Here is a 26464-nt window from a genome sequence, read left to right on the forward strand (position 1 = left end):
CGGGCTCTGGGCCGCGCCCCGGGGCTGGCGGCACCCGGGCACTGGCGCCATCGGGAGCCGGGGCAGCGCGGTCAGGCACGGGCGGGCCGTGCCGGGCCCCGTTAACCGTGGGCCTGTCCTTGCCCTGCCCCGAAATAGCCACCCTAGGCCTTGGCCCAAAATCTCTGTTTGCCAGGCCCTGGCCAGCATCCGCACCCCAGGGGCCCCCGGGGACCAAGTGGGAGAGGCTGTGGCTACCACTCCTCGAACCGGGGTGGGGGGACGAACTTTGGTACCGGCTTGGCACGGGGGCGATGGTGTCCTCCTGCCCACCCTGCCTGTACTGGGGGGAAGTGAGTGGGAAGGGTGTCTCTGGCCCGTGGTGCGGTTTTGGGTGGGGACGCCAGAGGACATGCTCGCCACGGCTGCAGTGGAGCCGGGGCAGCTCAAGCAGGCAGCTCCCGCTGATCATCCCGGGACAGGCAGCTGGTCGTGGCCCCTGAGGATGAGGCACTGCGGTGGGACATGTGGAGCTGGGGTCTGTGCTGTGGGGCAGGACTGACCCCCATTGGCAAGAGTGTGGGTCACCACCGTGCCCTGGCTGCAGCACCTCACTGGGCAAGGGAAGCCCTGCCCCGTCCTCTGCCCGTTCCCTGCCAGATCCTGCCCGCACCCCCGTGAGCTCCCCAGCCCTTTGAATCTGCCGGCAGGATGTCTACATGCTTCTGCTGTGGCTTCATCGCTGGCTGTTAGACCCATATTTGGTAGCAATAATTGTTTACTCCCTTCTCCTCTCTCCCTGTGCCTCGCTGCTGAGAAGGGGAGGGGACATAGTTTTGGGATCTTTAGCTTTGCCAAAGCCCACAAGTTGCCCAGTGTAGGGTCCAAAACCCCCCCTGTATACCATGGGGTGAAACTCCCTAGTGCTATATGAGCAGGTGATGGTTCATGGGGACCACTGGCCATGGATGTTGCTTGCCCACCAAACAGCGGTGGTGGGAGCTTAGCGCATACTAAAGTGTCGCATCCTGGAAGATTTTGAGAAGCAGCAAGGCTGGGGAGGAGGAAACAGCATCCTCTGGGGCACCCTCCTTTTTGGAGTTGAACCTTGTTGACTGCTGGACAGAGATGCCCGCCAAAACCTGGCTCTGTTCTCCTTTCACTTTCCCGTTTCTGCCTGGCTAGTGGCTCAGCAGCAGGAGAGTCACTTCCCCTGGCAAGCGTGGGTGCCCAGTTCAGGTCACCTGGTGGTATCTAGAGGCCATGGTAGCACCCACTGCTCCCCAAGCACCACTTTTGGGGTGTGTGCTGGAGGGCTGCCTCACGAAGGACGCAGGAGAGGCCACAGGTGAAGTCACCAGCCAGGTGTCCTGCCCTTGGCCTGCCTTGGCAGTGTGCAGTCTGGGGTTGCCACCATTTTTGCCCCCCACCTTTGGAGGTGCAGTGATGCCTGTCAGGAGCAGACATGTGTGGGGAAACACTGGTGATTAACGGCCAGAGCTGCTTCACGTCAGTGTGGGTGAGCTTGCAGGCAGGATGCGGCTGTGATCCCCCAGCCCTGCTACCCGTCGCCTGCTGGTTTCCCACACCAAGCAGGGCAAGAGGATGCTCCCATCCCAGCTGTGGGCAGCAGCTGGGTGGTCGCAGGGGTGCTGTGGGACCGGGGCTGGCCTTGTGGTCTGCTATGTTCCCCAAGAACAAGCTCAGCCCCAGCTGGAAGAAACCATTTTACTGTGCAATGCGGATGCACAGCTGGGAAAGAGGAACTGGGCTGAATCAACTCAGCAGCACTCAGCACCATCCCGGGCTGCGGCTGTTGGCTCAGCCTTCCCATTGGCACGGGGCTCAGCCACCCATGCCCCAGTGCCTGCCGTGGCTGTGTGTACTGATCCCGTACTGGAAAACCTGGCTAGAGCCAGGTTTGCCTTCTTACTGTGTTAACTTGTGCCCTGTTTCATCGTGCTGTTGTGCAGATGCTGCCATGCATGGCCTGGTACCTGCCCGGCTGTGCTGGTGGCTGTGCTGGCCAGACACACAGCCTGTGGAAAACCCCACAGTGAGGCAATTTGCAGCTGATAAAGCTTCCTGCAGCCAGCTTGCAGCCTGGGGGTGGTCAGGAGTGGGGCCTTTCCCAAGTGAAATTAGGCATTACCATAAAAAAGAAACACAACACACCAAACCTAAACCTAATCCATAGTCTCCCTTAGAAAGGGCACATTTAAAAAGGCAAAATTGTTACATTTGAAGATTTGCAGCTTGTTCTGGAAACTCATCATGAGTGTGCCAACAGCCTGCTATCACTTTTTTTTTCTATTTTTTTCTTTTTTTTTTTTTCTTTTTTTTTAAGATATAAAACCTCTGTAACCGTTCTCGCAGTGCCGATGCAAATATAGCAGTTACATCACGTGACGGAAAACTTGCTCTCAGTGGTCCCGGCAAGGACACGGTGGTTCCCCAGGCCGGCGGCACTGCCTGCCCGCAGCCATCCCTGCCTGACCCTGCCTTTAAGCAGAGCCTGGAGAGCTCCATCACCTAGTGTGGGGTGGGATGGAGGAAGCCAGGACAGCTCCTGGGCTGGGTGGCACCCCATCAAAATCCCCTGCCCCTCATTTTGCTATCGATTGGCTCAGGAGCGTGCTGGTGGCTCAAAGAGTTGCACGCAGCTTGGTATAAAATGCAGAAGTGCGTTAATCTGACTGCCAGCTCACTGCTCCAGTGCCTTATCTGCCCTTGCATACCAACAACCGATTGAGAATGTGTTTGCTTGCTCTGGAGATGAGCCAGCACAGAAATTTGGTGTGTGTTCATCACAACTTGGTTTGTTTGGGTTTTTTTGTTTTGTTTTGTGTTTTTTGTTTTTATTTCCACAGGGACAGCTTGAATTTCGCTGTCCTTTTCCTTTGTTTTTCTGGTTTGCAGCACTGGGCTCCCACGCTGTCTCATCCCTTATGTCTAGTCGGCTTTTCCTCCTCCGTGTGGTACCCAGAGGGGAGAGGTCTGTGTTGGTGCCCTTGCAGGAGGCAGCAGATTTGCAAACCCGGTGTGATTAATTGTCGTGTTTGCTGACAAATCTCTCCAGGGTTTGAGGAGGTGTACTTCTTAGGCAGCAGAGAGCATTTCTACTTTAGACATTGATGTCAGCAAAATTCAGCTGCTGGAGCCAGAACTGTTTCCCTAGACTATGGGAATTAAAATGAACTGTCTCCCTTCCTTCAGAGGACTTGCTTGATACTGTGAGCAACTTCCCTACCAAGCTGTGTTGTTTTTGTAAGAGCAGGAAGGCTTGAGCAGTCAGTCATCCTCGTGTGGGGTCTTGAAAAGCACAGTGGTCCCCATGAAGGATGTCCTAAGGGGAGCCTCTGGTGCAGGGACTGCTTTCGGGTGGCTTTGGGAGGGCAGAAGGAGGCTGCAGAAATGGCAGACCATGGCCTGGCTCCTCTTGGTTCCTCTCTGCTGTCCGGTGTCCTCCCCTTCCCTTCCTCCATGGTCTCTGACCTTGTCCTGTCAGTGGTGTGTTCTCCTTTTGCTGCGAAGGGACGGAAAGTAGCTTTATGCTCAACTCAAGAATATTTTTAGATATAAAGAAGATGGCCTGGTGACCGCAGCCGCCTGCCCTTCCTGTGAAATATCCAGAAAGCCCCTTCTACAGCAGGGTGTTCCTCATCCCTTTGGCTCCACCGCTTTGCTAGGGCTTCTGGCTGGATGGCAATGGCACAGGCGGCCACCTCCGCCTCCCCCTTCCCGCTGCCGCCGGGCTCCCTCGCTCCGGACCCGAAATGCATTTCATTCCTCGTCAGCAGAGGCAGTGGGGGCCGCGGGCCTCCGCAGAAACATTGCCGAACGGCTCAGGAATGCAGAGCTGGAGCCACTCCATGTGCTGGCGGAGGCGGCACGCTCCTCCATCCCTGCCTCCCTCCCTGCACCACCAACATGGCTTTGTGGCTCTGCAGGAGCAGGACCCCTGCCCTCTGACTCTCTCCTGGCCAAAATCAGATGTAGGAGCCTGCTTTATCTATCTCAGATCCTACCACTAGCTCACTTTGGGTCTGTGGTTGGGAGCAGCCCGCCCAGGTGTAGCCGCTTCTGCGGTGGATCAGAGCTGGCAGCTTCAGGCAGGGGCACACAGGATCACCATGTGCCACTGCGGTGCTCAACAGGCAAGGGAGGCTGCCAGCAAACCTTGGCCAAGAACCTCCCTGGGCTGGGCTGAGGGTGCACGTGGCCAGCAACCTTTCACTGACAGCCATAATAGGAGGCCTGGTAGGAGAAAATCAATCTAAAAGAGAACAAGCAGATATGGTGCAACCCGCCGTTGCTCTTGCATCCTCCCACCAGCTGGGTTTAAGGACAAGGCAGCCTGGGGTGAGGCACAGCAGAGGACTCCTTCCCCATGAGCCTGCTCTTGGGGAGAGGAAAAGGGGTGTCACTGCTGGGAAGTGTTGGGTTGGGGCCAGCTGGGAACCAGGGATACTGAGAAGGATGGGGAGAAAGACCCAACGCAGAGACCCCAAGGCATGTGGCAACCTGGGAAGGCACTGAAAGCTGCTGCACAGTGTGTAAACCCAAAGGAAAAGGGGTCTGACAAGCCCTGCAAGCTGTGTCAGGCAAACAGGGCATTTATTTGCAACCTCCTTTTACTTCTGTTACTTCTTTCTGATTTTACTCTGCTATAAAGATATCACAGTTCTAATTAGGTGTTACTAAACCTGGTGTATTGGAGCCCTGTTGAGGGATACCTGCTTTGAAGCTGATGTATGCAGTCTTTCAAGCTTGACGTTAGTCCTTCAAGCTGGACCAGGCTTGGGGCCTGTTTCAGATGGCAGGGTGCATCTCTCAGTTGCCCTTGTGACACCTGCAGTGGCTGGTCCCTTGCCCTCGTGCATCATCCTGTGTGCAGTTTCCCCATCCTTGGGTTTGTACAGTAGCTGTTGCCATAGACCTTGATCTGTGAGCACTCACTTGGTGTGAGCGGTACTTACCCTAGGTAATTATTTTTAACGGGCAAGTTCAGTGCCTGGTGCCCTTATCTCATCTCCCCGAGCAGCTCCGGGCTTTTCCGTCCCTCTGGATCCATCAGTGCCCGGGCTGTGCTGGCTCAGCACCATCCGCCGACGATGTGGGGGGCCCTGATAGCCAGAGCAGACCTTGCCAGCTTCGGGTCAAAGCTTGGTTTTCCTCTTGTGGCTTCTGTGTCATGGCAGGTTTAATTATAACCCCTTCTGTTGCGCTCTCCAAGCTTATCTTGTGTGCTTCCACACACTTGTTTCCTCCGAGCTGGCAGCATCTCCGCTGGGTACCAGCTACTGTCACTCCCATGGGCAAGCAAAATTTGGCACCTCAGGAGGAGGAGATAAGGGTCCCAATGCTGGCCAGAGACCCTGGGATCAGCACGGCACTGGAAGTTGGGACCAGGGCAGGGTGCAGCCCTTACTTGCTGCTAGAAGCCATACCCCAGCTTTTGGGGAGCAGAGGTGCTGCCAGAGGGGAGGAGGAGTGACCCTGCATGCCAGAGGTGCCTGCAGTCAGAGCTAACCCGTGTGTCTCCTCTGGCAGGTGACGCAGGAGTGGGGACAGCCCAGCCGCCACCATGGTTGCACTCTCGCTGAAGATTAGCATCGGCAATGTGGTGAAGACGATGCAGTTTGAGCCCTCCACCATGGTGTACGATGCCTGCCGGATGATCCGCGAGCGGGTGCCCGAGGCCCAGATGGGACAGCGTAAGTCCACAGTGGAGCTGCCTCCCTTACCAGAGCCACCCTAGCTTAGCTTCTGGCATTTCACCAGTCTCCCTTCCCTCTACTGTCTCTCTGCCTGTCTGGTCTTTCCCAGAGCAGTGGTGGGTGGGGGGAGCAAAGTCCACTTCCTTCTGTCCGCTGAGGCATGGGGCTGAGCTCCTAGGGCTCCCTCCTTGACACTCCAGAAGGAATTTTGGGGCTTTGAAGGTAGAAAACCACATTTGGAAGTGAAACACTCATAATGCAATTTGAGCCTCCTGCCCTTTCTGTCGCTGCTCCTCTCTCCTGCTTGCAGTCATCACCTCTAGCCAGGTCTAGGTGGATTTAAACAGTTGCAGGGGTTGTAGCAAGCATTGATAAACCATATAAGTTAATTTTTCCTTTCTTGGGCGCTATATAGTCATCTATCAGGTCTGTCCTCCAAGAGCAGCTCTCTGACAGACCCACACTGGTGCTTCATTACCTTGCTAAGTCTTCTCAGCTCTAATATCTCCCTGCTGCTGCCACGCTCCAAGTTAAGTTTATGGCTCATGAGCTTATGATATGACTCACGCCCACATGGAAGTGGCCTGACCCTGTCATGGATGAGGGGGCTGGAGCTCTGGGACATCGTCTCAGGGGCTGTACTGGATCCCTGCCCCCCCAAAAAGCATCTGTGCCACAGGGGAGAGGCAGCATACAGGAGGTCAGGAGTCGTGGGAAGAGGAGGGGGAGTGCAGTGACATCTGGGAGCAGCAGATTCCGGGAGGATGGAAGGAAATGCCTTCTCACGCCGTGCCCGGGTAGCCAGTGGTCTGTCCGACCATGGCTTTCAGTTTCAGAGAGCGACTGGATGTTTGTGTGGATGCAGGGCTGTGGCGGTGTTGGAAGGAGCTTTGCATTTCCTACTCTTGGGTGTGAGCCAGCCTGTTTATAAAAAACAAGGCAAGGGGAAAGCCTTGAAGGGAACTGCTTACTCCCGAGTTCCTTTTCAGTCACTCACTGCTTTTTTTTGCCTATCAGTTCCTTGCAGCTTTTGTTTCTCTTTGCCCAATAGCACTCGGGGGTCCCTTTTTGGGGTGCCCTGGGTTTTTGTCACCTTTGGGTAGGTTTCCAGCTCTGCTTTTGCTCTGTTTCAGGAAGTACTTCTCCCTTCCCAAGCTGTGGATGTGGGGCAAGCTGCTCAGTTTTCAGTGCTTTAGAGTTATCCTCTTGGAATTTGCTTTGAAAACAGCTTTTGAAAAAAAAAAAAGAAAAAAGGGCAAGCCAAGCCTCTGTGATTTTCTGCTCCCTATTTAGTAGGATCCTAATGGCAGTGTTAGCCAGGCAAGAACAGGGCGGCTCAGGAATTTGTCCCTCCCCGCAGAGAGCTGCCAACGGAATGACGTGTTTTAAACAGAGCCAGCCAAGACAGCCTGCGGCGCAGGGTTGTTGCAAAGGTGGAGAAGAACCTTCCCCAGGATAAAGCCAGGCGTGGTCTTGGCCTCTCGCAGCAGGAAAACAGGATGAACCCTGTGGGTCTGAGCTGGGGTGCCACTGCCTGAGCTCCAGCAGCGACACTTTCACTGGGTATCCCAGCCCTGAGGGAGCAGGATTTGGTGAACAGCATTTATTCACCACCTCTGAGATCTCGTAAGCTGTTACGGAAGTTCCTTTTCCCGAGGCTTCCCGTAGCAGAGGCTCAGGCATGGATTCCAGAAATTCTTCTCAAATAAATAATTTATTCTCGAGGTACAGCGTAGCAGCTCGAGCTGGTGCCTCCTGAAGAGGGACCTCAGCAGAAAAAAAGTATGGATAGTCCAATTGCAAAATTAGAGCCTCGGGTCTCCCTGTTCTTCACAGAATCTCTTCATTTTTGTCGGGCAGGCTATCAGTCAAGGCCCTGACCTTCGCTCGCTATTTTGCATCTGCAGCTGAAGAAAAATAAGTGCTTGGCAATAGCCAAAACATTCTTCTGTTGTCATCTTTTGTTAGATGCTGTTCTTTACTTATCTCCAGGGACGCAGCTCCCCTTATCTTCTATCTTGGAGATTTGAGGCCTTTTATACTTAACAAAGCAGAAGCTTCAAAGGTTCACAGCTTACAGAAGTTATGCTAAGCAAACTTACTTATTCTAAGTGATTCTATAGAAGCAGTTTCTAATCAGGTTCTGGAAGAAGCACTGTATCTAATAGTTCAATAAGCTAAGGCAGTCTATTCCCTAACATAAGATTTTATGCCATCCCCCTTCAGCCTCCTCATCCGGAAGCAGGGGCGTCCCAGCTCCTTCAGTCCCCATACCAAAGGTCCATCATTTAAGTTGCCCCTGTCTCTATGTTTTCAAATTCCACCACGTTCTTGTGGGGAGCTGCAGACCACATCATCACAGAGTACTCAGAAGTATGGATGTGCCTAGGTTTTTTAGACCAGTTCCCAGTACCCACTGTTTTACTGACGTGCTTTGGCCACGGCTACATGTCACACCAAAGATTACAGAGAGCTCTCAACCACAACTCTAAGCTCTTCTTTCTGTTGTGACTATCAGTTCTAAGTTCAGCATTTCGTAGGCATGCTTCAGATTACTTTTTACTTTTTATTACCTTTATTACTAGGGTGAAGCATGTACCTTGAAGCTTGCTGGCCAGCTTTGTTGCCCACTCATTAGGTTTAGGCTCCAGCATTCATGGTACTGCTGTGCTTCATTCGCTGGGCTGCACCAGTGCACATCCCTGGGTACAGGCTGGCATGCTGGTGTCCCTGTTCTGCTCAGGATTACCCTGGCAGAGACTACCTGTTTTTCAGCCAATGATTTCGGGCTGTTCCTCTCGGATGAAGACCCAAAGAAAGGGATCTGGCTGGAGGCTGGGAAGGCTCTGGACTACTACATGCTTCGCAATGGGGTAAGCATCCATCCCACATCCTTCCAGCTTGGCTCCATGCTTGCACGTGCCCGCAGTGTGGAGGTGGTGTGGGTGCCTGCCCTGCTGCCTTGCATCGTGCCCTGCAGCACCCCACATCCCCCCCACAATTGCACTGAGAAAACAGGAGCTGTTGGGGTGATGGTGGGATGTGAGCACCCCACACTGGTGCCACTGCTGGAAGCTGTACTCACTGTGCTTGCAGGACACCATGGAGTACAAGAAGAAACAGCGACCTCTGAAGATCCGCATGCTGGATGGGACAGTGAAAACGGTCATGGTGGATGACTCCAAAACTGTCACAGACATGCTCATGACAATCTGTGCCCGAATCGGTGAGAGGAGTGGGCAGCAACAGGGGAAGGAAGGGTCAGGGGGAGAGATGTTAGCATCTGGTGGGGGCCTGAAGGAGCAGTCGCAGCTTTGCAGCTGTTGGCCTGGCAGTGAGGATGTACAAAGGGTGTGTGACACTGGGGAGGGAACACTGCCTTGCACCCTTGCATTGCTCCAAGCTCTATATTTGGCAGCAATGTTGTGCTGAGCTTGGTCCTCCACTCTTCTGCAGGCATCACCAACTATGATGAGTACTCACTTGTTCGGGAGATTATGGAAGAGAAGAAGGAGGAGGTTACTGGCACCCTTAAGAAGGACAAGACCCTCCTGCGAGATGAGAAGAAGATGGAGAAGCTCAAGCAGAAGTTGCACACAGATGATGAGTGTAAGTACCTGAGCATCCTGGGGATTGAGTGAGCCCATGCCAAGGTAGTGCAGAGGGGAGCAGGGGCCCCTGCAAGGGGAAGAGCTTATACGGGGAGTGGAGAGGACTGTGGTGAGGAAACATGTGCCCACACTCCTTAGAGTGTCTCCTACATGGAGGCCCAGGGCAGAGGGGAGAGAGCTGGGGTGCATCAGACAGACATAAGCTTCTTGCTCTGCATCCCATCCATGCTCATGCCCTGACCTTGCCCACAGTGAACTGGCTGGACCATGGCCGGACCCTGCGCGAGCAAGGCATCGATGACAATGAAACGCTGCTGCTGCGGCGCAAGTTCTTCTACTCCGACCAGAACGTGGACTCGCGAGATCCCGTGCAGCTCAACCTGCTCTACGTGCAGGTACAGCTCCCCGGAGCACCTGGCTCCATTGCCATGTGCCAGCCCCTTGCCAGGGCTGGTGGCTGAGGATTTTGGCCAAGAGCTACCACAGGGTTCACTTCAGGATGCCCATTTGTCCCCTGGGTAAGAGCCAATGTTGGCAGTCCCAGCCCTGCCCTCTGCGTACTCCAGAGCTCCCCTGAGGATCCCATGTCTCCTGTTTGGTAGGAACCATCTTGAAGTCCTGCTGCTGTTCCTCTCCCAGCCTTGGTGGTGGTCCCCACAGGGGACAGCTTCGTCCTAGATCCTCCTCTTTTTCAGGGCTGCTTCTTTTAAGTCTGGGAAACAGGACATACTTGATGTGGAGGAGAACGGTGAAAGGGCTGCCTTGTTGCCCAGCCCACAGTGATGTCTTCTCTTCCCACACAGGCTCGCGACGACATCCTGAACGGTTCCCACCCTGTTTCCTTTGACAAAGCCTGCGAGTTTGCCGGCTACCAGTGCCAGATCCAGTTTGGGCCGCACAACGAGCAAAAGCACAAGCCGGGCTTTCTGGAGTGAGTGTCCTGGAGAGCCCCAGGCGTCTAGGGCAGCTTGGCAGCCCCCAGCACTGCGCCAGCACACGGGGCTTGGTGACACAGATAGTTCTGGAGCAACTCTTTTCCTTGCCGCAGCACAGTGCCAAGCATGGAAGTCCATGCTGGCTGCAAGGGGTGCCAGACCCCCCATCCATTCTGTCCCTTTGGCACCCCCAGGACATGCAGCCAGCTCTCATGGGGGCACCCCAGAGCACTGTATGGTCTCCCCTGATGCCACATGAGGGTCTGCATCCTCAGTATCTCCACCCCACTGAGCAAGGCAGCTCCTGGGGCAGTTTTCATTACTACACTAACCTGTCCCTCATGCTTCCTACTCCCAAAAACTCCCAGCCTGTGCCCTGGCAGGGGTTCGTCCAAGGGTATGGGGTTTGGCCTCTCTGTAGTTGGAGACAAATGCTGGCTTTGGGCTCTGCTGCTAACAGCTGACTTGGCTGTCTCTTGGCAGACTCAAGGATTTCCTGCCCAAGGAGTACATCAAGCAGAAAGGGGAGCGCAAGATCTTTATGGTATGTGCAAGGGAGGTGTTGAAACCTGGGCTTCTTGTTCCTCGTTGCCAAAGGTTGAGGCTGCTCTAGTCTCCGAAGGCAAGACATAGCAGCTTGGTGGGTGAAAAACAGCAAGCTGTAGGTGGGTAGACAGGCAGCTCCTGAGGTCCCAGAAGTCAGAGGGATGCTGTAGCAGGGGCAGGGGATGCTGGTGAGTTGGGGAGAGCCTCAAAAGGCTGTGACAGGGCACAGCCAGGAGACTGTGGAGCTAGCGTGATGTTCTCTCTTTGCTGTTGCAGGCCCACAAGAACTGTGGGAACATGAGTGAGATTGAGGCCAAAGTTCGCTACGTGAAACTTGCCCGTTCCCTCAAGACCTACGGGGTCTCTTTCTTCTTGGTCAAGGTAGAGCAGCAGTCCCCCTGCTCCCACCTCTCACCAACCAAAACTCCTCGTCTCCAGCTGCTACACTTCAACCCACGTTGCTCCGGTTTTCCCTGAGTGTCCACTATGCACTTCTCCTTCTTCTTGCTTTTCCCTGTGAACTGCCTTCCCACTCCTTGGCTTATGCTTTTTCTCATTTTCAAGCCCCATGTTTGTGGTTGTTACCACCAGAAAGTGTGGCCTTGGGGGTGTTTGGTAGCCACAGCAGGCCTCAAAGGTCTCTGCCTGGACGGATCCATCCTGGGGACAGCCCACAACCCTTCTGTCATGGCCCGCAGGAGAAGATGAAGGGGAAGAACAAGCTGGTGCCGCGGCTCCTGGGGATCACCAAGGAGTGCGTGATGCGCGTGGACGAGAAGACCAAGGAAGTGATTCAGGAGTGGAGCCTGACCAACATCAAGCGTTGGGCAGCCTCGCCCAAGAGCTTCACCCTGGTATGGACCAGCCCTGGTCCTGCACAACCCTTCCCCAATGTTGACCTTTTCGGGGGCTGCTCTCACACCAGCCCCTCTCTTTGGTGTTGCCCCATGGCGGGACAGCCTTGCCCTCGTGTGGTGCCTCTCCTGGCTCTTGTTTTGAAGGCCGGCTCTTGGGTGCTTAGCACATACCAGAGGGGCTCAGGATGGCTGCCAGTGCCCAGCTCCGGTGCTACCCTGTGCCCTGCCATTGCAGGATTTTGGAGATTACCAGGATGGTTACTACTCAGTGCAGACAACAGAAGGAGAGCAGATCGCCCAGCTGATTGCTGGCTACATTGATATCATCCTCAAAAAGGTGAGGTGCTGCTGAGAAAGGCACTGAAAACCAGCTCCTCTCTGGACAGGGGTGCAGGGTGCCCATGCCAGCCGCCTCCAGACAGCCGTTGGCACATGGTGCTGCTGAGGGGGCTGGAGACGGGACAGAGGGACCCAGTGGCCCCAGAACGGTGCCTGGTCTGCAGGAGGAGGGCAAGGGCGGGAAGTATGTGCTGGCTGAAATGTTTTCTCCTTTCCTATACAGAAAAAGAGCAAAGACCACTTTGGACTGGAGGGAGATGAGGAATCCACCATGCTGGAAGACTCTGTGTCTCCAAAGAAGTAAGTCCTCCAGGATCAAGTTAGCTTCCAAGCAGAAGTTGAATGGAGAGTGGGCTCCAGCCAGGCTTGCAGAACAGCATATCTGGAAGAAGAGCTGCCAGTCCTTTGGTGGCAGCGGTCACACAGAGCCTGGTGCCATGGCTGTGGGTGTTCCTTAACCTGGTATTTCTCCCCATTTCAGGTCGACTGTCTTGCAGCAGCAGTTTAACCGTGTAGGCAAGGCGGAACTGGGCTCAGTGGCCCTGCCAGCCATCATGCGGACAGGGGCTGGAGGGCCAGAAAACTTCCAGGTGGGCACGATGCCGCAGCCTCAGCTGCAAATCACCAGTGGCCAGATGCACCGAGGGCACATGCCTCCCCTGGTAAGCTCTCCCTGTGCCCGCCGTAGGGCACAAACTCCAGAAGGTGCCCATCAGGCTTGTGTAGACCCATCAGTTTTGGGTCCGTGGCCAGGTGTTGGCTTGCTGTGGAGAGCAGGGGCTCAGTGCCGCTGGCCTCCTGTGCTTGCTGGCCTGGCTGAGCTGGCATCCTCCTGCACCCGCTCTGCAAACTTGAGCTACACCTTGGCATTTTCCCTTGGCCCGTAGCCTCAGCTTCTCCTTCATTTTGAGCTGCCCCAAGCTGCTGTGCCTGGCCAGCCCCACCAGTGCTGTGGTTTGCAGCAGAGCCCTGTGCCTGGCTTTGATGATCCCCATGTCCTCAGCAGCTGGAGAAGCACTTGGAAAAGGCCACGAGAAGGCTGTTTTCTTTGGCACCGCTCAGCCTGCTGTGGGGCTTGCTGTAGAAGCCTTGTGGGGTCCCACTGCATCTGCTCCCCACTCCTTGAGAGCTGGTTAACCATGAGAGTTGCTTGTACCCATGGCGGATGGGGCATTTCCAAGTGGGAGGTGCAGAGGGGAAACTCCTTTTTGCTAGGTGCACTCCCCTTTGTGGAGACACCTACCTAGAGCATGGTCATCAACAGCATGTTACGCCACGTTGCAGAAAGGCATGCGAGCCAAATATTTAAGCCCGGATTTTGAGCCTCCAGTGTGCCTCAATCTGTCTCTGTGTTGCAGACTTCAGCCCAGCAAGCCCTGACTGGCACCATCAACTCCAGCATGCAGGCTGTGCATGCAGCCCAGGCCACGCTGGATGACTTCGAGACCTTGCCACCTCTCGGGCAGGATGCTGTGAGTGCTGGCTGAAGGCGGGGTGCTCAGGGGGACCTTGCTGGAGGTTGTTGGCTGGGCTAGGAGGGGATGGTTGCATTCCCAGGAGACGTGTCAGCAGCTCCTGGGAAGATCTGCTGCCTGCAAAGAGGTGGACTTGCATCCCACCCTGGGTGCAGGGCTGGAGGGCACATTTGGTCATATTGCTTGGTCAGGGTGGGCTGGGGAGTTTTGGGTGGTTGCAGCTCTTCCTTCCCTGTTTGTTGTCTGTTCTTTCCTGTGTCTCTCTGTGTGAGCATGGGTGCAGCTACCCACCACCTCCACCACCATCTCCTGACCCTGTTCTCCCTTTCCAGGCATCCAAAGCTTGGCGCAAAAACAAGATGGATGAGTCAAAGCATGAGATCCACTCCCAAGTGGATGCCATCACTGCCGGCACAGCCTCGGTGGTCAACCTCACTGCAGGTGTGTGGAGGGTTGGAGAGGAGGGATACCCCATCTGCAGAAGGCTTGGTCTCTCTTGTCTGGCTGAAAGTCATGGCTCCTGCCCTCCATCAGAAACTGGAGGAGCCAACCTGCTCCAGCTAGAGCTAAGTCAGCCTCAAATGCTGCTAACGTACCTGTAGAGCTGGCCATGCCCCTGCACCTCACCTTGCCTTTAGATCCTTGTCTGTGCCCAGCCCAGTCCTTCCTCCCAGTCCTCAGCTGATCAGCCATCCTCTGGACCAGAAGTGTCTTGTCTTGTCCCTGCCATAGCTCCAGGTCCACCCATGGCACAGTGCAGCTCTCTTTCCCCAGGCTCTCCTGCACAAACTGAACTGATGCAACAACCTTTCAGGCTTAGGAGCCAGAGGGTCTTTTCCCCCACAAAGGAAAACCACACTAGTGACAGGTGTGGGGATGCTCTTGGAGCATCACTTGAAGTGCATCCCATCATGACTCGTCTCCTCCCTGTGCAGGGGATCCAGCAGACACAGACTACACAGCCGTGGGCTGTGCTGTCACCACCATCTCTTCCAACCTGACGGAGATGTCCAAGGGCGTGAAGCTGCTGGCTGCGCTGATGGAGGATGAGGGAGGGAACGGGCGGCAGCTTCTGCAGGCAGCTAAGAACCTGGCGAGTGCCGTCTCAGACCTGCTGAAAACAGCACAGCCTGCCAGCGCTGAGGTGAGGGGCAGGAGGGACCCAGGGACTGAGAGGAGGGTGAAATCAAGGGGAACCATTGAGTTGAGGTTTTAGGGCTTGCTCATGAGCCTGTTGTTGATTTTGCTTCATTCTTTGCAGCCTCGCCAGAACCTCCTGCAGGCTGCCGGCCTCGTGGGCCAGACCAGTGGGGAGCTGCTGCAGCAGATCGGGGAGAGTGACACTGACCCACGGTTCCAGGTGAGTGCACCTGGTGACAAACAGGGACACCCACTCCCTAAAACAGTCAGATTTTGCACCTGGCAGGACGGCTCCAGACTAAAGTTGGGCCGGCGCCTGGCAGTGACTTTGCTGAGTGAGGGGACAGGCCATTGCCCATCTCTGTCCCTAGAGCTGCTGTGATATAACACCTCTTGTCTTGTGGATTCCCATGTAGATCGCAGAAAGCCGGCGTGCTTGGATCCTGCCTGCCTCTGACCCAAAGACGGTAAAAGGGGACTGTAGGCACGGCTTGATGGACCCTGCCCTCTCCAACGTGAGGGGTGCTCCTCTGGGGACTATCAGCTGAACTCTTTGGAGAAGGGCTCTTGTCAAAAATCTGCTTTTCTGGTGGTTGGCTCTCAGAAGTCCATGCACTCGGGTCACCCTTGGGTGAGTGCTGCCCTGGGAGCCAGCTCTGCTCCTGTCTGCTGCTCTTTGCCTGTGGGAGCTGCCTGCCTGCCCCTATTGGAGATCCAGAGTGGCTGGAGCCTCATGGCGTGTTTTATTTTGACTGAGCTGACTTCCAGCCAGCTTGTTTTTTCAGAACTGTTCCTTCCAGCACAAGGGAAATAGCACACTGTGCTGAAGAGAAGGATCCAGATGTAGTATAGACCAAAAGAGACACCATAAAGAATGGGTTTCTGTTTGTGGTGGCCACACAACCTCAACAGGAGCAGAAGAGCCTGGACAGACAGACAAAGGGAGCAGAAAAGCTATGACCAGGGCAAGAAGCCATGCTTGGCCAGGTGGCAGTGCCAGGACAGGACAGCCCCAAGGGGCAGATCTAGGACGTGGAAGAGAAATTGCACATGTGCAGCAGGATGCTTTGCCTTGCAGCTGCCAGACCCGAGTGTATCTACTTCCTTCCTTGGGCTCGGATGCAGCGCTCTGGGGACTCTGGGGACTCTGGAGCTGGGTGCATGCGCTCTTTGGTCTCTCCTCCTGTCGGGAAAGGTGGCGGATCACAGCGGGAGCAGTCTTGGCTTGCAGGAGGCGAGGGGATGCTGGCACACATCTGGCTTGGTGACCAGAGGCTGAGCTGTCATAGGGTGTGGGGCCACTCACTGTGAGCACACACAGGGCAAGCAGAGAACGCTTTCGTGCCTACCAAGGTCTTTGCCCCAAGCATTTGCTGGCTCACGCTGGTGCTGCCTGTTTTTGCTGACAGTGTGCCATGGGAGCTAATCCTGAAGGCTGCAGCATGCTGTCACATCTGATGCCCCGCAGGAAAGCAGTTTGCCTTGCGCTGGTCTCTGCCTGTTGCAGGCTGGCCACGCAGCCCCCTGCCTTACCCACCACCCTCCCAGGGAAGGAGGCTGGTTGCTGTGTCCAACCTCTCCTTTAGGTGTGGGAGTTACAGCAGAGATATGACCCGTCGCTACTGAGCTAGAAAACAGCTGGTATGCCTGCAGTACAGGTGACCAGTGTGGGCAGCATCTCCCACTCACCTCTTGCTGGTGGGGTGAGCCTGTGGGCAGGTACCTGCCCCCAGTTTGGCTGTGGGGCAGCCAGCTTGTGCCTAGCATTTGGCCTGAGGGATTTGTCACTTTTTTGCTGTTTGCTCAGGCTGCAAACCCAGGCAGAGCTGGTTGTGCCTTGCAGCAGCTTGTGGCTGTGCTTCAGTCAGGGCCTCAGTGTGGATTTTTGCCTGGGGAGTGGACAATGAGCAGGTTGTGGGTGTTCACAGAATCACAGAATGGTTGGATTTGGAATGAACCTCTGGAGATCATCTAATCCAACCCAACTACTAAAGCAGGTTCACCAGAGCAGATCACACAGGAATGTGTCCAGGCGGGTTTGAATGTCTCCAGAGAAGGAGACTCCACAGCCTCTCTGGACAGCCTGTTCAGGGCTCTGGCACCCTCAGAGTAAAGAATTTTCTCCTCATGTTTAGATGGAACCTCCTATGCTTCAGTCTGTGCCCATTGCCCCTCATCCTGTGGTTGGGCACCACTGAAAAGAGTCTAGTCCCATTCTCTTCACATCCACCCTTGAGATATTTATAAGCATGAATAAGATCTCCTCTCAGCCTTCTCCAGACTGAACAGACCCAGCTTTCTCAACCTTTCATTATAAGAAAGGTGCTCCAGATGCCTTATCATCTTTGTAGCCATGATGTTGTGGTGATGCTGAGCATTGCCCAAGCTGCTCTGGGCAGTGTTTTTGGTGGTGCCATGGTGCAGGCTGCAGCACAGGGCCAGGCTACAGCCTCACCGCTGGCTGTAGCACACAGTAGAGATAGGGTCAAGGTGTTGCCAGCCAATCCAGGTGTTTGGTACTGCCAGTGCCAGGACAGAGTAGATGAAAGGACCCCGACAGCTCACGTTTCCCTGCTGAATATTTCATGAGACCCCTGTGGGCGGCTGCTGGTTCTCCTGCTGTGTGGCTCCCACACTGACCCTCTCCATCCCCCCCAGGACATGCTCATGCAGCTGGCGAAGGCGGTGGCCAGTGCGGCTGCCACTCTCGTGCTCAAGTCCAAGAACGTGGCTCAGAAAACAGAGGATGCGGCTCTGCAGACACAGGTGATCGCTGCTGCCACCCAGTGTGCCCTCTCCACCTCCCAGCTGGTGGCCTGCACCAAGGTAAGCAGCAAAGTTAACCCTTGTCTCAGTGTGGCTGTAAGTATCACCTGGTTGGTGGCAGCTCCACGGTGGGGTCATAGGTGTACTGGGACCACACATCCTTGGGCAGAACATTTGGGGTCTGACACCAGAAGTGTGGGCTGCCTCAGGCTGTGGTCGCTGCCAGTGTACCCAAGGATTGAATATCCTCTCTGGAGGAGCTGAATTTGGGGACAGTTATCTCTGCACAGCTCTGGCAAGGAGCCCACCATGCTCACTGCCCAGCGTTTCTCCTCCCCTCCAGGTAGTGGCTCCCACAATCAGCTCCCCAGTCTGCCAGGAGCAGCTGATCGAGGCTGGCAAGTTGGTGGCCAAGTCGGCGGAAGGTTGTGTGGAGGCCTCCAAGGCAGCCACCAGTGATGACCAGCTCCTGAAGCAGGTGGGGGTGGCAGCCACAGCTGTCACCCAGGCGCTGAATGACCTTCTGCAGCACATCAAGCAGCACGCCTTGGGCGGGCAGCCCATTGGGCGCTACGACCAGGCCACTGACACCATCCTCAACGTCACCGAGAACATATTCAGCTCCATGGGCGATGCTGGTGAGAGTGGCTGATGGCAGCCAGCACAGAGGGTGGTGGACAAGGAGCTATCAGGGAGCCCATGGGACTTGGTAACGGGCCACCCTTCCTTTCTCTCCCAGGGGAAATGGTGCGTCAGGCTCGTATTCTGGCCCAGGCTACCTCTGACCTCGTCAATGCCATCAAAGCTGATGCAGAGGGAGAGACGGACCTGGAGAACTCGCGCAAGCTGCTGAGCGCAGCCAAGATCCTGGCTGATGCCACTGCCAAGATGGTGGAGGCTGCAAAGGTCAGTGGTGCGGGGAGGATGGGCTCTGCTTTGACCACCAGCCCCATCCAGCACTGTTGGCTCGGTACTGCAGAGGGGACAAGCAGCCCCTGGATGGGGGACCAGTTCTCAGAGCAAGGTCCTGCACTGAGTTGAGGACCTATACAATGGAGTGGGGCTCCTCAAGCTGTGGGTGGTAGCAGAGGAGCTGCTGCTGAGCTCTCCTGGCAAGGCTTTTGGCATCTCCCCAGTAGTCAGGCTGTCTGGGGATGCTGCTCAGCATCAGGCCAATGCACAGCTGCTGCTTCATGAAGACAGTGGACTCCAATGGCCCCTGAAAGGTGTGATGGGTTTCCTGATTTCTCCAGGGAGCTGCAGCCCACCCGGACAGTGAGGAGCAGCAGCAGCGGCTCCGTGAGGCAGCAGAGGGGCTACGCATGGCGACCAATGCTGCAGCCCAGAATGCCATCAAGAAGAAGCTCGTGCACAAGCTAGAGGTGAGATGCTGGGCAAGGGGGAGGATGCTGGGCTGTGGAGGATGAGGCAGCACTGTCAGTGAGCAAGACCTGGCCAGGAGCTTCCACATCCCTGCACTTTCCAAAGGGATAAAATCATTTTCATGTACAGTGTCCATGCTGCACAGAGCCCTCGCTACTGCTCCTTTCCCATCCTGTTCCATCCCTTGCATGCACCGTGTTGCTTTGGGACACTGGGCATTGAGGATGCTGGGGTGCCTCAGTATCGCAGGTGGAGGCAGAGGAGAAAAATTTAGGGGGTGATGAGCCCTGGTGTGTGGCAGGGGGACTCCGTCAGACTGCCCAGTGCTGACCCATTCCTTCCTCTGCCAGCACGCAGCCAAACAAGCTGCCGCCTCCGCCACCCAGACCATCGCCGCCGCACAGCATGCAGCGTCCTCCAACAAGAACCCTGCCGCACAGCAGCAGCTGGTGCAGAGCTGCAAGGTAAGGGCCCAGGCCTGATCCTGGGGTCTCCTGCACCACCTTTTACCGACCCTTCTCCCGTCAGCCATGCCAGGGCTTTGTGCCTGGCTGCAGCAGGCAGGCAGGACCTTGGTGTCCTCACACAGCTCCCCTGGGAGCTGATCTTTCAGTTACTGGATCTGGACTAGATCTATCTCCTTCTGGCCTGTTGGACCTGTTGGAGAGGGTCCAGAGGAGGCCACTAAGATGATCAGAGAGCTGGAACAGCTCTGCTGTGAGGACAAGCTGAGGGAGTTGGGGTTTTTCAGCCTGGAGAACAGAAAGCTCCAGGGAGACCTTATTGCAGCCTTTCAGTACTTAAAAGGATGGGGACAGACATTTTAGCAGGACCTGCTGTGATAGAACAAGTGGTGATAGTTTTAAACTGAAGGAGGGGAGATCCAGGCTGGACATGAGGAAGAAATGTTTTACACTGAGGGTGGTGACACACTGGCACAGGTTGCCCAGAGAGGTGTTCGATGCCCCATCCCTGGGGACACTCAGTGCCAGGCTGGACGGGGCTCTGAGCAACCTGGTCTGGGTGAAAATGTCCCTGCTCATTGCAGGGGGTTGAACTAGATGAGCTTTGAACATTCCTTCCAACCCAAACTGTTCTATGATTCTATGGCCAAGGCCCTCTGGTGATCCTCCTCTCTGGCAGGTGGTGGCAGAACAGATCCCAATGCTGGTGCAAGGCGTACGAGGAAGCCAGTCCCAGCCGGACAGCCCCAGCGCCCAGCTGGCTCTCATTGCTGCCAGCCAGAACTTCCTGCAGGTACTCGTGCCCCCCAGAGCCTCCTGCCTCAGCTCGGGCATTACAGCGTTCCTACCACACCTGGGATACTGGGAAACCTATACGTGGGCAGCACAGAGATGCTGCATGTTCATCCCCTTCTCACTGCTTTTTCTTTTGGTTTGGCAGCCTGGTGGGAAGATGGTAGCTGCAGCCAAGGCCACCGTCCCTACCATCACAGACCAAGCCTCCGCCATGCAGCTCAGCCAGTGTGCCAAGAACTTGGCCGCAGCTCTGGCTGAGCTCCGCACGGCTGCCCAGAAGGTGAGAGGCTGGGTCCTGTCCTGCAGTGGGACCCTGACTGCAGAGCAGGGGGGACAGCGAGGATGGCCCAATGGTGGGTCATGGTCTCTGCTACAGCAGGGTGAGCTCAGCAGTTGCCTAGCTCACCTTCCATTCTCCTCCATCTCAGGCTCAGGAGGCGTGTGGACCCCTGGAGATAGATTCAGCACTGGGTCTGGTGCAGAGCCTGGAGAGGGACTTGCAGGAAGCCAAGGCAGCTGCCCGCGATGGCAAGCTCAAGCCTCTGCCAGGAGAGACGGTGAGGGCGTGGGGAAGGGTGATGTGTGTGATGTAGGGTGGGCGCTGTGGCAGAGGAACCCCCAGAAGGTGCAGCCCACCAGCAGTGTCCCCACTCATCCCTCTGCAGATGGAGAAATGTGCCCAGGACTTGGGGAACAGCACAAAAGCTGTCAGCTCTGCTATCGCTCACCTGCTGGGAGAGGTGGCCCAGGGCAACGAGAACTACACAGGTACTGGCTTCCACACCAGGGCTGGGAGAGGGGAAGGGACTGTGCTGGCATCCACTGACCTCTCCATCCCCTCAGGGATCGCTGCCCGAGAGGTGGCGCAGGCCCTGCGCTCGCTCAGCCAGGCTGCCCGCGGTGTGGCAGCCAGCACCCCTGACCCGCAAGCGCAGAGCGCCATGCTGGAGTGCGCCAGCGATGTCATGGATAAAGCCAACAACCTCATTGAGGAGGCGCGGAAAGCGGTGGCCAAGCCTGGTGACCCTGAGAGCCAGCAACGCCTGGCCCAGGTAGGGAGAATGGGTACCCCTATGCCCCCTGCCAGCCCTTGGGAAGGGTATGGGGCTGGCCGGGGGAAGGTGACCACATTTTGCTTCTCCACAGGTGGCCAAAGCGGTGTCACAGGCCCTGAGCCGCTGTGTTAACTGCCTGCCGGGCCAGCGGGACGTGGATGCTGCCATCCGCATGGTGGGAGAGGCCAGCAAGAGGCTGCTTGCGGATTCGGTGAGCTGGGACAGGGCGGGAGGGAAGGGGGAAGCTTTGTAGGGATGTGAGCCGGTCTGTCCACACTGGGTTCTTCTCTAGTGTGTCCCTAAGCATATGCCAGATCTTCATCCTCCATCTCCATCCTTCTCACTGTCTCTCCTAACTCCTCTTCTTGCCTCCAGTTCCCTCCCAGCACCAAGACCTTCCAGGAGGCGCAGAGCCAGCTGAACCGGGCAGCCGCAGGGCTCAACCAGTCTGCCAATGAGCTGGTGCAGGCATCACGTGGCACCCCTCAAGACCTGGCCAAGTCCTCTGGCAAATTTGGGCAGGACTTCAATGAGTTCCTGCAGGCAGGAGTGGAGATGGCCAGCCTGTCCCCGGTGAGAGCAAATACCTGTTGTGGGGTCCTGGGTATGGTGAGAGGTTTGGGATGCCTCAGAAGTTGGCTGACCACAGGTAAGGGTAGCCAGGTAGAGGTGGTTAGGGTTGCTGTTGGCCAACACAGCCGGTGAAATGGGGTCTGGAGCTGTGCAAAACTGCAGGAGCAGGGAGAAAGTGGCTTGGGTCAGTTCAGCGACCATTGCCACCATATCATCACTGTTGGCGGATGAGTTATATGAAGGGAACTGGTTCAGCTTGAAAACCACTGGAGAAGACTAACAGTGGGCATGGAGATTGGAAAACTGCTGCAGGTAACTCTTCTTGGTGCCTTGCAGAATAAGGAAGACCAGGCACAGGTGGTGTCGAACTTGAAGAGCATCTCCATGTCCTCCAGCAAGCTGCTGCTGGCTGCAAAGGCTCTCTCCGCCGACCCCACAGCCCCCAACCTCAAGAATCAGCTGGCGGCAGCAGCACGGTAGGACGAACTGCTCCCTGTGAGCTGTAGCAGTGGGGCTGGGTGGTAGGGCTGGCCTTGATCCGTGGGTCTTTCTCCCTTGTCCACGTCAGGGCTGTGACCGACAGCATTAATCAGCTGATCACCATGTGCACCCAGCAGGCACCAGGCCAGAAGGAGTGTGACAATGCCCTGCGGGAGCTGGAGGTGAGAAGCTGTGTCTTGCTGAGGGAGTGGAGGGGCTGGAATCTTGGGGAGGGGGAACCTGCATCCTACTGCAAGGGGCAAGAGGGAGCGAAGAGGAGGGGCACATGAAGAGCACGGACCCTTCCCTTGGATGTGACACTTGTGTTCCTGCAGACGGTGAAGGAGCTATTGGAGAACCCCACCCAAACCGTCAATGACATGTCCTACTTTAACTGCCTTGACAGCGTCATGGAGAACTCCAAGGTGAGCCCTGAGCCAGGAGTGGAGGTTTGAGAAGAATAAGGAAGGTTTGAGAAAGTCGTGGGGGCAAAGGGAAAGGTGATTCCTACCCTGTTGGTGAAGCACAGTGAGCTCTGAGCTTGGGAGCACTGTGGGAGCAGGAGGTGGTCTCCATAACTGATGCATGGTGTGTCCTGCAGGTGCTGGGTGAGTCCATGGCCGGCATTTCCCAGAACGCAAAGAACAGCAAACTGCCTGAGTTTGGTGAATCCATCAGTGCCGCCTCCAAAGCTCTCTGTGGGCTGACGGAGGCAGCTGCCCAGGTGAGATGTATTCATCTCTGATGATGTCTCATCCCTGAGCATTACCTCTGGTTTGTAGTTGCCATACAGACCCCTCGCCTGGCCCTTTGGGATGGTACTACCAGTCTCTTCCACAGCCTGTGCCTGTTCTGAGCCTCCCTGCCATGTGCGAGCTTGCTCTCACCACCTCTCTCATGCTCCTAGGCTGCCTACCTCGTGGGGGTCTCAGACCCCAACAGCCAGGCTGGACAGCAGGGCTTGGTAGACCCCACTCAGTTTGCCAGAGCCAACCAAGCCATCCAGATGGCCTGCCAGAACCTGGTGGACCCTGCCTGTACCCAGTCCCAAGTGAGTATGAGATGGGGCACTGTTACGGACATTTTTTTGCACAAAAGGGATGAGGCTAGTGAGGAGAGCTGTGTCCCAAGAGCTGGCCAAGGTTATGGCTAGTATCTCATCAGGCCTCATCAGCCATACTGGGCACCAGCTGACAGCTTTGGTGCAATGGTAACAGTCCAGCTGGGGGATTGTATGGGTTGTGCAGGACCTTGGTGAACTTTCTTGGGTCCCAAGAGGGAACCCTGCGGACACTGGTGCCCCACGTGGGGTTGGTGGGAAGGGAGAGCTGTGGGGATGGGAAGAGATGGTGGATCCTACCTCACCCTGCTCTTCCCTGCAGGTGCTGTCAGCAGCCACCATTGTAGCGAAGCACACCTCAGCCCTGTGCAACACGTGCCGCCTGGCCTCCTCCCGCACTGCCAACCCCGTGGCCAAGCGCCAGTTTGTCCAGTCGGCCAAGGAGGTGGCCAACAGCACCGCCAACCTAGTGAAGACCATCAAGGTGCAGTCTCCCTGCTGGGGCACGGTGGTGGGGATGGAATTTGGGGTATGGTGGGGTCTGGATAACTGCCCTGGTCTCTCCACACCAGGCTCTTGATGGCGAGTTCAACGAAGAGAACCGGGAGCGGTGCCGTGCCGCCACTGCCCCTCTCATAGAGGCCGTGGATAACCTGACAGCCTTTGCCTCCAACCCAGAGTTTGCCACCGTTCCTGCCCAGATCAGCCCAGAGGTGGGATGCCACTGGGGCCAGGGGGATGTGGCTTGGCTGTGATGGGGGCTGCTGAAAGGTGGGGAGGAACTGTGTCTCCTCCCGAGCTTGGGATGGTCCCACTATGGGTCTGGTGCCTTCAGGTGGTGTGACGGAGAGGTGGCAGCAAGTCCTGGGATTTGGGGGGCTGCTCTGCGTGAGGGTTGCAGGAGAGAGAGTAACTTCCCATGCACAATCCCTGGCACACCTCAGCGACCCATTGTCTCCCTGTGCAGGGGCGCAGAGCCATGGAGCCCATTGTCTCTTCGGCCAAGACCATGCTGGAGAGCTCTGCCGGCCTCATCCAGACTGCCCGCTCTCTGGCCGTCAACCCCAAGGATCCGCCACAGTGGTCAGTGCTGGCCGGTCACTCTCGCACCGTCTCAGACTCCATCAAGAAGCTGATCACCAACATGAGGTGAGGAGAGTCCTGCCTCCTTGGCTGTGGCCTTGTCTGTGCTGGCAGGTACCCCTGCTCTGACCAAGCATCCCTGGGGATGTTTTGGCTCATCTTCTTGACCACTACCAGTCGGGGGGAGTCAAGGGATGGGATGAAAGACACTATCCATCTTGTCCTGCATGGGAGCTGCTCCTCCAGCCTTGTTGTGGGTGGATGGGAACGCATGCCAGTATATCCAGCCTCTATGATGCTGGTTTGCCCAAGGCTGGGAGAAGGATCCTGCTCACTAGCACCAGCCAAGGCTGGAGGCAGAGGGTTGGCATAATGCCTTCTAGTACTGGGCTGAAGAGGCCTGGAGAAGAGAAGGCTCCAGGGAGACCTTATTGTGGCCTTTCAGGACTTAAATGGAGCCTGTAAGAAACATGGGGACAGACTTTTTAGCAGGGCCTGTTGTTATAGGACAAGTGGTGATAGTTTTAAACTAAAGGAGGGGAGATTCAGACTAGGCGTAAGGAAGAAATTTTTTACAATAAGGATGGTAAAATACTGGCCCAGGTTGCCCAGAGAGGTGGTTGATGCCCCATCTCTGGAGACATTCAAGGCCAGGTTGACAGGGCTCTGAGCAACCTGATCTAGTTTCAGATTGCAGGGGGGTTGGACTAGATGATCTTTGAACATCCCTTCCAAGCCAAACTATTCTGTGATTCTATGATCCATCTGTCATGCAGGGACAAAGCTCCAGGACAGCGGGAGTGTGACGAGGCCATCGAGGTGCTGAACAGATGCATGCGGGAGGTAGACCAGGCCTCCCTTGCTGCCATCAGCCAGCAGCTGGCCCCCCGAGAAGATATCTCCCAGGAGGTGGGTCAGGGATGCACTGCTGCAAACTCAACAGGGGCAGGCAGCTTTCCCCAGCAGTGTGCGGTGACCCCAGCCCTGCTGCAGCTTCACACAACATTCTCTCTTTGTAACAGGCTCTGCACAACCAGATGATCACTGCTGTCCAGGAGATCAGCAACCTGATTGAGCCCGTGGCCAGCGCAGCACGGGCTGAGGCCTCACAGCTGGGACACAAGGTAACCCAGGGATGGGGAGCTGCTGATGGGGTGCTCAGTGGATGTCAGGAGCTCACGGTTTGGGGGAAAAGGCACAAGGCAGCCAGGGCTGGAAGCTGCTGATGCTGACACTACTCTTCTTCAGGTATCCCAGATGGCTCAGTACTTTGAGCCGCTGATTATGGCAGCAATCGGCGCTGCCTCCAAAACACCCAACCACCAGCAGCAGATGAACCTCCTGGACCAGACCAAAACACTGGCTGAATCTGCACTGCAGATGCTGTACACGGCCAAGGAGGCTGGAGGGAACCCCAAGGTGAGCAGGAGGGGCACGTGTCTGTGGTGTGCACCACTTCCCGTGTGGGTGCCCTGTGGTGCACAAGAGTGTGCTGGACATGGAAAGCTGGAGTAAGTGTGCAGCATCCCTGTTGGGAGATGGGCTGCTGCCTGCATTCCCTCACTATGTCTTGCCCTTGCAGCAAGCTGCCCATACCCAGGAGGCTCTGGAGGAGGCCGTGCAGATGATGAAGGAAGCAGTGGAGGACCTGACCACCACCCTGAATGAGGCAGCCAGTGCTGCAGGTGTCGTGGGGGGCATGGTGGACTCCATCACCCAGGCCATCAACCAGGTGAGTGCAGTGAGGAGTGCACCTGGCCAGGGCTGGGGATGGGCGAGAGGAAAGCTCAGAGTCAAAACTTACAAGGAATCTGGGCTGGGCCTGGAGCCAGAGTCTCACAATGGTCTTTTACAGCTGGACGAGGTGCCGATGGGCGAGCCAGAGGGGTCCTTTGTGGACTACCAGACCACGATGGTGAAGACAGCCAAGGCCATCGCAGTGACTGTGCAGGAGATGGTGGGTGCAAGCAAGCCTGTCACTGCGGAAAACGCTGCCTGCCACCCAGGCAGGGCGGTCATCCTCCTTGCTTCCCCATTCACAGTGTAGGGTCCTTACAACTCCTGCTTCTTCTTCCATCGGCAGGTCACCAAATCCACCACCAACCCAGATGAGCTGGGCATACTCGCCAACCAGCTCACCAACGACTATGGACAGCTGGCACAAGAAGCCAAGCTGGCTGCGCTCACTGCCGAAAATGAAGAG

The 26464-nt window shown here is 56.2% G+C and overlaps 1 protein-coding gene across 4 annotated transcripts in view; it reads left to right on the plus strand.

Annotated features, from left to right (window-relative positions):
* Nucleotides 1-26464, plus strand: part of TLN1 (talin 1) — a 36816-nt gene that overhangs the window by 411 nt on the left and 9941 nt on the right. The window contains exons 1-44 of one of the 4 annotated variants that reach the window (XM_065047176.1): nucleotides 5379-5450; nucleotides 5533-5696; nucleotides 8475-8572; nucleotides 8796-8925; nucleotides 9156-9308; nucleotides 9563-9705; nucleotides 10114-10241; nucleotides 10729-10789; nucleotides 11068-11172; nucleotides 11490-11645; nucleotides 11884-11985; nucleotides 12211-12287; nucleotides 12469-12649; nucleotides 13346-13459; nucleotides 13795-13903; nucleotides 14398-14606; nucleotides 14724-14822; nucleotides 15019-15069; nucleotides 17261-17428; nucleotides 17712-18006; nucleotides 18108-18274; nucleotides 18622-18750; nucleotides 19102-19215; nucleotides 19895-20008; nucleotides 20156-20290; nucleotides 20439-20567; nucleotides 20676-20778; nucleotides 20854-21062; nucleotides 21157-21276; nucleotides 21441-21638; nucleotides 21975-22114; nucleotides 22207-22300; nucleotides 22454-22543; nucleotides 22720-22842; nucleotides 23026-23169; nucleotides 23501-23662; nucleotides 23751-23891; nucleotides 24146-24327; nucleotides 25038-25170; nucleotides 25284-25385; nucleotides 25510-25680; nucleotides 25844-25993; nucleotides 26117-26218; nucleotides 26345-26464. In XM_065047176.1, the coding sequence (XP_064903248.1) occupies nucleotides 5567-5696; nucleotides 8475-8572; nucleotides 8796-8925; nucleotides 9156-9308; nucleotides 9563-9705; nucleotides 10114-10241; nucleotides 10729-10789; nucleotides 11068-11172; nucleotides 11490-11645; nucleotides 11884-11985; nucleotides 12211-12287; nucleotides 12469-12649; nucleotides 13346-13459; nucleotides 13795-13903; nucleotides 14398-14606; nucleotides 14724-14822; nucleotides 15019-15069; nucleotides 17261-17428; nucleotides 17712-18006; nucleotides 18108-18274; nucleotides 18622-18750; nucleotides 19102-19215; nucleotides 19895-20008; nucleotides 20156-20290; nucleotides 20439-20567; nucleotides 20676-20778; nucleotides 20854-21062; nucleotides 21157-21276; nucleotides 21441-21638; nucleotides 21975-22114; nucleotides 22207-22300; nucleotides 22454-22543; nucleotides 22720-22842; nucleotides 23026-23169; nucleotides 23501-23662; nucleotides 23751-23891; nucleotides 24146-24327; nucleotides 25038-25170; nucleotides 25284-25385; nucleotides 25510-25680; nucleotides 25844-25993; nucleotides 26117-26218; nucleotides 26345-26464 (5781 nt within the window). In that variant the 5' untranslated portion in view covers nucleotides 5379-5450; nucleotides 5533-5566. Of the gene's footprint in view, nucleotides 1-5378; nucleotides 5451-5532; nucleotides 5697-8474; nucleotides 8573-8795; nucleotides 8926-9155; nucleotides 9309-9562; nucleotides 9706-10113; nucleotides 10242-10728; nucleotides 10790-11067; nucleotides 11173-11489; nucleotides 11646-11883; nucleotides 11986-12210; nucleotides 12288-12468; nucleotides 12650-13345; nucleotides 13460-13794; nucleotides 13904-14397; nucleotides 14607-14723; nucleotides 14823-15018; nucleotides 15070-17260; nucleotides 17429-17711; nucleotides 18007-18107; nucleotides 18275-18621; nucleotides 18751-19101; nucleotides 19216-19894; nucleotides 20009-20155; nucleotides 20291-20438; nucleotides 20568-20675; nucleotides 20779-20853; nucleotides 21063-21156; nucleotides 21277-21440; nucleotides 21639-21974; nucleotides 22115-22206; nucleotides 22301-22453; nucleotides 22544-22719; nucleotides 22843-23025; nucleotides 23170-23500; nucleotides 23663-23750; nucleotides 23892-24145; nucleotides 24328-25037; nucleotides 25171-25283; nucleotides 25386-25509; nucleotides 25681-25843; nucleotides 25994-26116; nucleotides 26219-26344 lie in introns of those variants that run through there. The other 3 variants (XM_065047175.1, XM_065047178.1, XM_065047177.1) reach the window with 3 other exon arrangements.

The sequence above is a fragment of the Columba livia genome, chromosome Z (assembly GCF_036013475.1).
Source record: "Columba livia isolate bColLiv1 breed racing homer chromosome Z, bColLiv1.pat.W.v2, whole genome shotgun sequence".
NCBI classification, from domain to species: Eukaryota; Metazoa; Chordata; class Aves; order Columbiformes; family Columbidae; genus Columba; species Columba livia.